General features: G+C 37.4%; 1 protein-coding gene across 7 annotated transcripts in view; it reads left to right on the forward strand.

The window, feature by feature from the left end:
* The window catches only part of LOC119908932 (DNA (cytosine-5)-methyltransferase 3A-like), a 67991-nt gene that overhangs the window by 37230 nt on the left and 17007 nt on the right, over positions 1-13754 (forward strand). For 6 of the 7 annotated variants that reach the window (XM_038726881.1, XM_038726885.1, XM_038726887.1 and 3 more), the window contains one exon: positions 11207-11410. In XM_038726881.1, the coding sequence (XP_038582809.1) occupies positions 11207-11410 (204 nt within the window). The remainder of the gene's footprint in view (positions 1-11206; positions 11411-13754) is intronic. The other variant, XM_038726884.1, reaches the window with a different exon arrangement.

Raw genomic sequence — 13754 nt, forward strand, 5'->3', positions numbered from 1 at the left:
CCTATTTTTACCCCTGACCAGTTTGCATGCCTGTTTATACTTTTTCTTCTTCAGCTTTTGTTTATTAAGTGCATCCCAAGATTTATCCATTGAGCACACCACTATATTTTGGACCTTGTGTCCACTTGTTGGTAACACAATAATCCCCACTTTAAAGCTTCTTTAATCAATCAAAGAATAAAAAGACTATGTGTAATGTGAAAAGTGTCACTTGCAGGGATGAGCCCACATAAAAGAATCAAAGTTATCACCAACTCTGCAGCTCTAGAGAGCTTTTTAGCCTCTTTAAGCTCATTGTGTTGGTTTTATGGTTCAGGCTCTGTGCGAGTAGTTTGTTTTGTTTTAGCAAAAAATCGCTCTGATAAGCCCAATGTATATTACCAGAAAGCAAACAGTCAAAGTTACCAACTAGCTGGTGAACATAGTGGAGCATTTGAAGCCAGATGTTTCTCTCAGGAGTTGGTGGAGACCAGAATGGGGTTAAAAGAGAGTGAATATTGGACGTAGATTGGTTCAGAGGGCAGAAATACAACTCCAAATGTATGCCAATGTTGCTTTATCACTTCTGAATGTGTAAATGGGCTGCTTGCCAACACCTTAGCCATTACTTTTGTATGTCACAACATTTTGTCTCTTCTTTTGGTTTGGACGTCTGCCCTCTAGTAGAAAAAAAAGCAAAAAAGAAATTAGTGCAGCCGTGAATACATTTTACTGGACAGAGTAGTGACTGAAACGAGTTGTCTTATTTAATACATTCACTATAAAGATATTTTGGTCAGCTTCACCTTATTTTCCTTTCTGTAACTGTCTCATATGACTCGCTGTGTAACTGTCTTTTACAGTAATATGTACTTTTTTGTGTGTACGCCTGTGTGTGTGACATCCTATCACCATGTCAACTCTGAGGCTTACCTAACCTTTGACCTCAGTGTGTGATCACACCTCAAATACACACACATAAACACTAGCATGGATTTGTGTGTTTCATCATCACCCTTAAACCACTGGTGCTACCTCTACACCACAACTCACTGTGCACGTGTGTGTGTGTGTGTGTGTGTGTGTGTGTGTGTGTGTGTGTGTGTGTGTTTGCTTGTGTTGTTGAAGTTGACCTAAACATCTGTTAGGTGAAGGCGCCAGTTAATCACACACTTCATCGCTGGCCAATCAGCAGAGAGGCAGTGGGTAAAGAAGGCTTGAGGGAGAGTGTAGCTAAGAGACACACAGAGAGGAAAGTGTGGAAAGAGGAGGAGGAGGAGGTGAGAGAGCGACAGATGAAGAAAATGACGGAGAGAAAGAGAGCCAGGGAGGAAGGGTTGCAGTTACAGAGCTGCCATGTCCGGTCTGTAAGTGATTTAATTCTCTCTTTTTTTGTGCGTGTACACGAGTTACAGAGTTTGCAAGTGCGTTAAGGTTTTCTTTTAAAACAGAAGGTGATACAAGCCGTTACCAACACTTTATTTCATGGAAAGGCTGTTTTTATTTGTTGCCTTCTAGTGGCTTTATGCCAAGTGCTTGATCACATGGGAGATTTCAGTAGCAAAACATCTAAAATAGTTTGAATAAATGCAACAGAGGTCATTTTTATTAACTTTCTCTTTGCTTGCTTGTTTGCTTGAAGATGACTCAGATAAAAAAGTGTTTCCTGCACTTTAACTGGCAGCAAAGACATGCAGACCCCTTTAGGGTTGCTCTGACAAATGAAATGCCCAAACATATCATTGTTGTGCTGCACTGTACATAGTTTTAATCAAAGACCAGTTTTCCCAAAGACTTTAAATTATTCAGTTATTTGGAAGAATAAAGCTATAATTAGAGGGAAGTCAAAAAAGTATGCAAAACAGTGTTGCATAAGTAAGTTTTTTCTGCTTTTCTCTTCTGTTAATCATCTTAAGTCCCCTTCAAATTTATCTTGTGATCTCTTGTGGGGGTCCTGACACCATCTTCCAACATAGGAACCACTATAACATATAGAAGTAAAATACAGAATATTTTTTATTTGCAATTTGGTTTTACAAAATAGTTACAGAACTTTTCTATTTCTCAATCATCATGCCAACAATCATGACATAAAATTTTATATTTCTGCACAAAAGCTTTTGAAAATATATAAAATTCTAATTTATTTATATGTGTACTTTAACAATACTATCAGTGATCTGAGAAAGGGTTTGTGCTACTGTTATAATTTTAAAACAATACTAACCACTAAATTAAGCTGCATGGTTTGGTATATTTTGCCCAAAATCAATCCGCAAACCCTTTTAGTTATTTAAAGAGAGGTGTTGGATTAAGCACTTTCCCCTCTTCTACTCACTAGTAATATGGTCACCAAATATGTTTGAAATATAAAACGTAACCAAGCCACCAAATTAGTATTCTGCAGGGTTAATGTCAGAGTATTGTGCTTAAACAGCCATCAGACCCTTGTTGTTTAGTCCATTTTAATACAAGAGATCATTTTTGTTTTTGTTAACTTGTCGGTGTAAGAGCGAGATTTGGATTAAAACTTTCCATAAAAGTCGTGCAAATGGTTTATCAATATATTAATAATTGTAAAACACAACCAAACCACCAACTTCTTATGCTGCAGTGTTAACATCAGGCTTCAGACAGACTTTGTTCAGTCATGTTTTCTGTTCATTTTTAAGGCTTTCCCTGTTTAACTGGAACAGCATACAAATGGCTTCCCAGTATGTTAATAACTGGAAAAAACACCAAGCCATGTCCTTAAACATTCATCAGACAGATGTTGTTTGGTCCATTTCATTATGAGGGACCTCCGGAGAACTTCATGGAAAACCGCTGATAGTTTTCCTTTAACATGTCCCACGGCTGCGATCGATGCTAATGAACGAGCAGTCACTTGGTGTGTTACCTATTGACAATCTGAGAGGGGGGTCTTGACTGCTTTCTTAATTGTACCCGGTGTGTGTGTGTGTGTGTGTGTGTGCGCGCGTATGTGTGTGTTGAGCAATGTTGGGTTCAACTCGAGGTCAGGGTCAGTCACGCTCATAAAGGAGGCGTGGTTTAAGAAATGGCTCATTGGCGAGGTCATGGGGTGAGGGGTCTCAGGTCAAGAGGGGCGGCACTTAGAGTGACAACACTGACCAGGCCGCGGGGTTTGTCAAAGTTCAAAGTTGTAACTCACAACATTACAGCCTTTCTTCATCTTTTTACCCCCTCCTGCTTTTATTTGTCTCTCACATAAAAAAACATTTCTGCAAACTTTGATTTTCTGTTAAAACACACAACAGTTCTTGAGATCTCTTTTATTTTAATTATAATGTTACTACATATTCTTAGGTACATAACCAACACAAAATCTTAATATACCTCAGGGTGTTTTTATAAAATGTGAGACATCTGCATTTTACTGTTGGTGTGGTACAAACTAGAGCTTGACCAATAATGTACATGGGCGTGACAGGTTATATCTGCTGATTGTAGCTACTTGGCCAATAAGAAAACAAGATAATGTAGTACAAAAATGCCAAAGATAAGGTGTGTTTGAGCTCATTTAAATCAGACACAAGTGTAAGAAGTGTCCTCCATTCTTCAGTAACCATAAAATTGTAAAATACCAAATTAATAACTAATTTATGTTATCTGTTAAAAATGTGTAGTTTGTGATTTTTCTTACCTATAAAATGTCAATGTCACAATCAGTATTCATACTGTGTTGGGCTCTAGTACAAATACATTTGACAAAAATGCATCACTGCACCTTATATCTTTCTAAAACATATTTTAAACTGATTTGAATGATCCCTCAGATGCAGTTATCATTTAGTTTTTCGTGCCATTAAGTCTGACATGCTCTTCTAGCATCTAATATTTAATTAAAAGGGTGTTTGTTAAGTGAGTTTGAAGGCAAATTCTCAAACACAGAAGCATCTGATGTTCACAAATCAGCAGAAGTGCACACAGAGCAAAAAACATTAATTATATGCTAAGGGATTGTAATATGCAAAATGTTGGTAGGTAATGTGTTTTAAGCTCAGTACTAGAATGATTTTGCCCTTGTGTTGTGGATATGACACATAATTACATGTTGAAACAGCAATGATTAATCATGTGTCTTTATCAAACAGGCATTCAACCAAATGAGAGAGGCAGTCTGTGAAAGAGAGTCTTATGACTCGTTGCAACAAGTAAAACCACTGAGTATTTATACCCAGATACAAATGATACACACATGTTGGTGGTCAGCTGTCTTGTCAGTGTGTGTAACTTTTTATGAAAGACTTGAGTTACAGTGGCAGTCAGCCTTTGTGGGAAGCTTTTTTTATAGCAACGAGTTTTAATTGCATTTTAAGTTGTGTTCTACTTGAGACTAATTACCCACTGTCCAGCTCCAATGGGTTAGACTAACATAACATTTAAAAGTCCAAGGTAGTGTGTTGAAATTTGAGAGCATACATAATGTTCTAGGGCAGGGCGATTAGTACAGATTTACGATTTGCTGTACCGCAAACAGGATTTTGGATGACGATGTAGCCAAGGATCAATCACTGAATAGATTTCTTTATTTAAGAAAATTCTCAGATGAATTCACATTGAATGGTGAACTTCCTAAGAGGAGTTTATATTCAACACACGTTTAACAATAAAGCATTTTCAAGATATTAAGTTATGATATAGGCGCCATCAAATGCACCTGCTACTCCTGTATTGCTGGCTATTTGTTTGCTTCTGTCGGGGGTGTTGTTGGGAACTCGATGAAATGCGTGACAGTGTGTGGAGCTTAGCCTAAGTGCTATAATTGTATCCATGACTATTCGGCTTACTGATGGTTGTGACGGCCAAAATTATCAGCATTGCTGAATTTGTCCTGTGGCAAATAAACAAAGCGTCATCACCACCTTCAATTTAACTGAAAACGTTTTAACAAAACTGTGTAAAGTCAGTGGCGAGATGACGTCCCTCACCAACTCGCTGACAAAGATTATGCCTGCGCTATCCGACCCCGTCTTATTGACTGCGCGTCATCAAATAATTCAGAAACATTCTTCCTCTCCTGGATGATACATGTCTCTGTCTCCACAGTGTCATCACAAGCCCCTACTGGCAGTTCCTAACCACTTGAGAGATCTTTTGAGCTGTCTTAAATAACTGGGAGAGTAAGAGTGATTCTTAGCTTTGAGAAATTTGATAAATTGCTTTTATTCTTTAGTTTAAAAGTAGGAGTAAATTTCATGAATTCTCAACACTTAAGACTAAAATGGCACTTTGAGAAGCTTGATAAATACCCGCCCCAGATGGTTAATTGTGGTTTGAAACTATTGGTAATAGTCAGAACATGACAAACACTTAAAACAGCAGATCATTAAAATATCTGAGGTAAAATATTCAAAACAGTTATGATGAAATCCTCTGTCAACAAATATGCATGAGTAAAATTAAGTAAATAAAATAAATAGCAGAAAAATTGAAGGTCCAGTGTGTAATATTTAGGAGGATCTATTGACAGAAATGCAGTATAATATGCATAACTATGTTTTCAGTGGTGTATAAAGACCTTACATAATGAACAGTTATGTTTTTATTACCTTAGAATGAGCCATTTCTATCTACACACACCGCGGGCTCTCTTACATAGACGTCACCATGTTGCGCCACCATGTTTCTACAGTAGCCCAAACGGACAAACTGCTCTACAGAGGACATTTTGTCACTACGTTCAATAAGAACGAAGAAGAAGAAAAAATAAATAGTAGTAGTAGTAGGAGTCTGTCGTCTGGTTTGTTAGAAGTAAGAAAAGAAGTGAAATTTAGACAAATAGAGGCCCACACATATTATTTAGCACAAGAGCCAACAGAGCATGTCGACCACCGTAGTTCCTCCTGTGCACTAGCAAAGGGAAGGGTGGACGGCGAGTGAGTAGTTGGTTGCAATTCCAACCCTCACCACTAGTTGCCACTAAAACGTACACACCGGACCTTTAAGTGCTAATTTGTTCATGATTCAAATTAATCAAATCAATTGTTCATTGAACATTTATAGAACATTTATTGTATTGTTATTGAAGAAAATTATTATTATTATTGTTTTATTACCCACTGAAAATGATTACAAGAGTTGAAGCCTTGAATGAGGCCCTGCAGAGTGGAAGCCTTCCTGTTAAAATGCCATCTACTGGCCTAATTAATGCACTTTAATAGGTTAGTAGGCCCACTTTCCAGCTCACTGTACAGAAAATATATATAATATATATAGTATTTGACAGGACACACTTTCTTATTTTTAAAAAGAATGGAAAAATTGTTACAGTTCATTTTAGACACTATTTTTGTAAAACATTTTTTTACTACTGTGTAAATTTAATCAGAAAGAAGTTATAAGAGCAGCAGGTTTTTTTTTGAGTACCACTCTTCGATCGGTGTGTTGTTTTCATAGAAATCTGAGCAGATGAATACAGATTCATCTGTCGTTAGTGAGTCATCGCATCCCTAAAAGCAGCAAAGCTTCCTGATGGAGCGTTCAATCATCCAAAGTCACCAGGCAACAAACAGTTTCATCCAGAAAGCAGGATTTTGGCTGATATCTCGCAGCAATACGTCCAAGTCTTCTAATGAGATGATCCGGTCCAGATGCTGACAGAAATTATCACGTTTCCTTCACAGCAACTAAGCGCTGATGATGAGATGAAGCGGAAATCAAATGATTCCAGCAGTAAAATCGGGTCCTTGATGTAGAAAGTGGTAATATTTATTAATCCATCACTGAAAAGTATAAATCAGAATATAGTAAGATGTGTTCAATTCAATTAATTATTTAATTAATTTAATTTAATGCAACTTTATTTATCACTGCAAAGGCATTGTATGCAGCAACTTTCCGCCAATGTTAACAAAAACACCAATAAGAGAAACAAATAAACCCAAAACATATCACACAGCAAAATAATTCAAAGACTGTAGGTTTAAACACTATATGTGGAATTGATAGTATATACATTAATAAATAAGATAAATATCTGAAAAACATAATGAAGCTGTTCAAAAGTAGCTGGTTTATAAACACAAGCCACCAGCATTTCACCTGTTACAGATAAAATTAATATTAAAATATAAAATTAATATCAATTAAATATAGTTTGAGTATATCACTTTTGCAGTACATACTCAAGATTTGCTTACAGTATGTATGTGATATGGACTTTGGACACACCGATACTTGAGTTGTAGGAAGAGAAAATCCAGACTTTTTGCTCAAGCATCCAGGATGTTTTAGAAACTAGTGACGACATATGGAGTTTCCCTTACAGTGTACGTGTGTGTGTGTGTATGTTTGTGTGTGTGGTCTGCCTATGATCCGTGTAACAGGCTGATTAGGATTTAATGAGGTCATAGGTCAACAGAAGCAGGGGAGAGTGACTTTGTGACCTCAGGGTCAAACAGAGGAGAGAACTGTCATGACCCAACGCTCACGTTTACTGTCTCTTCCACTTGAATTTATGCCGTCATCCCTCCCCTTCTTCCCATATGTAAATGTTTTTAGTTTGTGGAAATGCTCTGGAGGAGTCGCAGGATTTACCATCTGGGCCGCAGTGAGATTCTTGCCGTGTAGTTACTAGTGAGGTCATGATTATTTTTAAATTTGTCTCTTTTGAAGCTGAGCACTCACTGTCGCAATGTTTCCACACTGGGTTTCCCATATTTTGATTGTCAATCAAACAATGTCAGCCGTACTTCGACTTTAAGCTTTTTTTTTATTTGGTCATGATTTAGAGGCGTGTGTACTTTAATTTTATGTTACTTTATAGTAATGCCAGGTTCAAACAGGCGGTGGAAACCCTGCAAAGCGCTGTCCACTTACTTTTGGCGCACATCTTAACCAATTGGGATGTTCAGACAGCACGCGCCGTGGCTGGCTCGAGATCTGTAGCAATAGTTTCGACATCTGGTCTGTTTTCCATGCCATGAGCAAATCTGTCAAGAAAACACACTTATAATCTTCTATAAACTACATAAATTATATATATATATGATTTTAAAGAACTAATTCTGATAAAACAATCACTCTCAGCCAACCCTTTTGATTTTCCCTGCTCTTTGTTTAGCTTGATTTTTTCCCCCACGTGTTTCCGTAACTTACTTATTCCACCTGTTTGTCAGATGTGTCTAAACAGAGAACGAGAGAGACGAGCAGACGCACACACGCACTTCTGATGTGAAAAGAAAGGCTACTGCTCGTGCGAGAATTGACATATTGCAGCGCCTCCGCCTCCTCTCAGTTCAGACAGTGTTGTAGTTCTACTTCACTACTATTATAAATATATTAAATATCGTTTGCGTTCTCGTTGAGATTTAGATAAGAAGTTTGATATTACTCTCTGTCTGTCTATTAAATATGAAGCTGCAGCCACTTGTTAGCTTAGTCTAGCATAAAGACTGGAAATAGGGGAAAAGCTTGCCTTACTCCATCCCAACATGACAAAATCCACCTACCAGCACCTCCAAAGCTCTCTAATGAACCTATTATGTGTTTTTTGTGTATCTGTATAAAAAACAATGTGTAAAAGCATCAGGTTGTGGTTTCATGGGGGATTCCGTGGGAAATCACTGCACCTGGCTAAGAAATCCCACATCCATACATTTCTGTTTTTATACAGATTAAACAAACAAGCTATGACATGTTAGTTAGTGAGTTTTAGAGGTGCTGGTAGGCTGAATGTGTTATCATTGGACAGAGCCAGGGTCCTGTTTCCAGTCTTTATGCTAAGCTAAGCTAAGCTGGCTGTGGCTATGACAGTGTTATCCATTTTCTCATATAACTCTATGCCGCAAAGTGAATAAGTGTATTTCTAAAAAAAATTCCTTAAATAAAAAAAGTAAAATTTATTGCTTTTGTAGTTCTACTGATATGAAATTAAAAATGCAGGACTGTACTTTAACTTGTAATGGTGTATTTGTACACAGTGATATTGCTACTTTTACATGAGGTAAAGATTTCAATACTTTCCTAAGCGTAATACACTTAAGGTTAAATCACTATTGTAGAATAACAAAGTGGAAAAACTGACTTTAACTTGAAAACCGAATCTTTTGTAATGAATTTTCTGTCTTCCACTAAACATGATCCTCTCTCTTTCTGTCTGTATTATATTCCACAGTTTTATAATATAATCCTATTTACTCTGTCTCCCTCTCTTTGTCTTCTCTCTGTCTCTCTCTCCTTCCCTAGCTGAACCCGTTGAACTACCTCCCCACCGCACCCTTTCTCCCCACTCACTTCCTGTTTAGAGGAACAATTAAAGGATTGTTCCTCCAGCCTGGGGCACTAAGGCCTTGATCTAGAGCAACCATCACATTAGCTGGAAAGATCCACATAAAACAAAAATTGTAGGACCTCCTTTAGTGTGTTTGCCTCTAAGCAAACAGGAATAAAACAAAAAATGTTACGATAGATGAGCAACTTTTGTGAAAGCATAAATGAGGGGACAATGGCCTCAGCAGGCACTGGACAGTCAGACATGATCAATAACAATAATGTGTGGTGAGGAAAAAGTGAATGTAGCTGATACAAGAGTTGTAAGTGTTGTAACTGTAACTCATTCTTAAAAATAATGGCTCACACAGTAGATAGGTTTGATGATGAAATGTCATATGTTAAAACATGTACCTGTGGCCTTAAGGTTTGATTGTTTGTTTGTTTAGAGTAACATAGAATAAATAAGATAAATAATAACATAAAAAATACATTTTAGCATCTAATCTGAACCAATTTTGTTTTGATAAACTGTAACTAGAAGGTAAAACTACTAAAACGCAAAATAAATGTAGACGCTAAGCCTTGTGTTGTACATGTGCACCACACTTACATGCAAAATAAGTAATATTTTTAGTAGTATTTATTAAAGCTGAGGTAGGCAATTTATTTCAGATTCATTTTTTTTGTAATATTTGTTGAAATTCTCTTTACATCGGTGGGATACTTTCAAAATCTAGCTGTCACTTGCTAGTTTCTCCAACGTTTCCTACGTTAGCTCTAATACTGAGAGCTGTTTAGTGTTGATATCTTGAAATTAAACATAAAACCTACCTCTGTAGCCTGGCTTTTGATAATAATGTTTAATGGTGATTTTGTTTTTATCATTTATTTTATTGTATTCGTGTTTTACTCCCTCTTATCTATTTTTTTATCTATTATTTCCCTTTTTTTTTTATAAAATATTCATAATTTTTCCTTCTATTTCTGAAATTGTTTTATTGTTTTACATTTGCTTAGTCTTATTATCAGCTTGACAGTCATCTGTAAAGCTCTTGCTCTAACTTCTACAAAAGGCGCTATACAAATAAAGTTTGATTGAGTGATTGACTGAATGATTGATTGATTGATTGATTGATTGATTGATTGTAGAAGAAGTAGTAGTCGTTATGGTGGCATTGGTATGATTGGCATTGGTGATTAAGCCCGCAGCTAATAATAAAAGTTTCATCATTGACTTTTTCTAATTCACCAAATTCTTTCTGCTCATCAAAAGTTGCCAAAAGTATAATTAAATGTCTTTATAATTGCATTTTTTCTCTCTTTTTGTTAACTAAAAGGGTATGTATGTAGAAGAGTAGTAAATCCTCACATTTATAGAACTGTATTTTTACATGATGAAACTCCTAAATGAGTTGGAATCTATCAAAAGTTGTCAGCTCTAGTGGAGGAGGTTATGTAGTGTATGTGGAGGAGTTTTCCCTAAAGGAAGATTTGAACAACAAAACAGCCATAAATGGTGAATGCTGTGGACTTGGTGCTGGCAAACATAGTGCAGGAGTTAGTAGCATAATAAGGTATTTTGTTTGTCTTGTAATTATGTACAGATGAGGTCAAAAATGGCAACAGACTGTTCCCAGACCAAGAGTTTATTTAAGAAATCATTGCCACAGTTCAAAATAAATATTCAGACATTGTGTTACTTTGTGCGTTTTTTCAGTTTGTGTATATTATCAATTAGCTTTTAGCGGATTAATGAGGAATTACTGCCTTTTAAGCCTGATGAGCCCATGGGAGTCCTGTTTGTGTCGCCTTTAATCATTTTGTGCTGTAGTTAGCTTGGTTTCAACTGTACATGGAGTTGATTTCAGAACAGGTCCAGCCATTAGGCAAGGATCTATACATATACAATGCAAGCCTAAATACCAAAGACACATGTAAAATATATATTTTTAAAGGTGTCTGCGTTCCTGTGGTTGTTCTCCCTTCACAGGCAGAGCGACGGGCGTACAGAGAGGCAGAGATGAACATGATGGACGACCTATCAGAGGGTGACTTTCACAAAGAGGAGGAGCCAGCCAGCCCAGCACCTCCCCCTTCACAACAACACACAGACCCCGCCTCTCCAACAGTCGCTGTGACACCAGAGCCGGTTGCAAGTGGAGAACAGGCCACACCCAGCGAGGTAGAGTACCAGGTAAATTTATTAATGAGTCTGTTGAATTAATGACTTCTCTGAAGTTTCTCCAAAATAAGTAAGTATGTAGCAGAGGTGGGGGACTCGAGTCGCATGACTTGACTCAAGTCACATGACTTGACTTGAGTCAGACTCGAGTCGCAAATTTGAAGACTTGAGACTTGCTTGACTAAAACAGACAAAAGACTCGACTGAACTTTAACTTGAGACAGATGTCCTGAAAGTTGCTTGATTTTTTAAATAAATACTTTCATTCGGTCATTCGGACAACAATTGCGCATAATCCTGCAACCACGTGTGCTTCACTTAATGTTAGTGGTCTGGATCTCCGTAACAGTGGCATAGAAAAAGACCGTTACATGTAGTAAAACACAGACATTCAAGGATTATATTGTCGATGACGATAAGAAGCAAAGACCAGTGATGTGCAAGATCTGCAGCTCAAAAATCAGTGACACGACCACCACAAAATCCAACTTCATCTGTCACTACAGAACCCATAAAGAAAGGTAAGTTTCGTTACGTGACTGTGGCTTTTTAGCTAACATAGGCTGGGCAAACGCAGAGAAAGCTAGCGTCACGGTTAAAGGAGACTTTTAAACTGCTTTTCCAGACCTATATTGTAGTTCTGTGACTCCTGTATGGCAGTTTGCATGATTCAAAGTTCAAAAAAACATTTTATTTTCTTATACTGACTTCATGTAGGCCTTCATTTCAGCCTCTGTGTGAAACAAGCTGCAAATGCTTCTGTCTCTGTAAGGCCCCCCTGTCAAAGCCCACTGTCTTCTGATTGGCCAAGACCTGAAGCATGTTACCAGGCTGTTGCTGGGCCGTTGCTATGGGAGCACACGCCTATATATGGAACACCAGCTCCGTCTGGCTCTGTATTATGTAGAAGGGAGCGATGGTAGAAAAAGCAGTTTGAAAGGAGGAAATCTGAGGTTTTTGCTCACAGGGATTTCTTTTAAATACTTTAACCTCATTTTTTGAAGCTTTGGTCATGTTTAACATGAACATCCAACATTCTAACATTGTGGAAAAGTCATAAAATGTGGAAAAGCATGATAGGTCTCCTTTAAGCCACAAACAGTTGTTTGGCTGCAGTTTGGCGCTGTTGCAACTTTATGTGAAAACCTCTAAACATTCCTGGTGGTAACAGGTCCTGATGACAGCTCTCGTTATGTGCCCACAACTGCTATATGATACACCGTTTGAAAGCTAAAATCCTTGTGATTCGACCAATGCAAACCATTTTAAGATACATTCACAACAGCGGGTACAATCAGCGCCTCTGTCAGACCAACCAGTACAATCAAAATTGATGCGACTCACCTTTGAAGCTTCATAGTAACTTAATCCACCGATCGATTATATTCCAACAAAAATGGTTACATTGTCAAAAGTCCAGACGATCCAGTTAAATAAAAATATTTTGTCCAAAACACATTACACCTTTCGACTGACAGATAATTTGACCCAATAGGAGTACACATATCCCGTACACAGCCTACAATTGACCCTTCGCTAAGCCACGCCCTGAATACACGGCTGGCCAATCACAGCGCAGTATAGGACTCGCTCTAACTGAGCGACACTTTCACGGCTGCGCTCCATTGATTCTAATGCAAAAAGAGTAGTTTTCTAGCTTTTTTTGGCTGTAATTTTCCAAGATATGGTCAAACGTTGTTCCTGGGGGCACTTGTAATAGTTACAGTTGCGACCCAGAGAGGCTGATAGGAGAAGATTTATTCCCTAAAAATAAATCCAGAAAAATGTCAGCTGTGGATTGTTAATGTAATGTTAGTTAGCTAATGCTAGCTAACTTCCTACTGAATGAAAGGTAATAAATCCCTACTGTTCTGCTTTTTAATGATTGTAATAATGAATAGAGGCCTACCCAGCTTTACAGGAACAGTGTTGATCCTTAATATCATTGTCTTTTGTCTCAGTCGTCGGGGGATGCGGTGGTTCACTTGTATTGTGTGATCGGTAGGCTTTAACTTCTATCTTAAATTTTTTTCACATCCATTTGAGTCATTTTGACAGCCTGAATACAACCTTCAAATGTATAATGCAACTGCAAAACTGTCTGCTTCTTAATGAGATTGCTTTTTCCAAAACCCCCAAACCATGCATTTACTCCAAATGGTTCAAGAACTGAATTCATTTAACTTTGGATATACCTTGAATAGGCGTTTAAAACTAATTTTACAGGAATGTTAAGAGCTTACCGTTACTGACACATGTTTCTATTACTCTATTTTTCTACCCAATTTCAATAATCAGTGAAGCCAATAGTAGACTAAATAGTAGAAACACCTTTGTGTATAGTTCAATATAGTTA

This window comes from Micropterus salmoides, unplaced genomic scaffold (genome assembly GCF_014851395.1).
Source record: "Micropterus salmoides isolate LMB-PRFRI ecotype aquatic unplaced genomic scaffold, ASM1485139v1 Ms_hic_scaffold_18, whole genome shotgun sequence".
Lineage (NCBI taxonomy): Eukaryota > Metazoa > Chordata > Actinopteri > Centrarchiformes > Centrarchidae > Micropterus > Micropterus salmoides.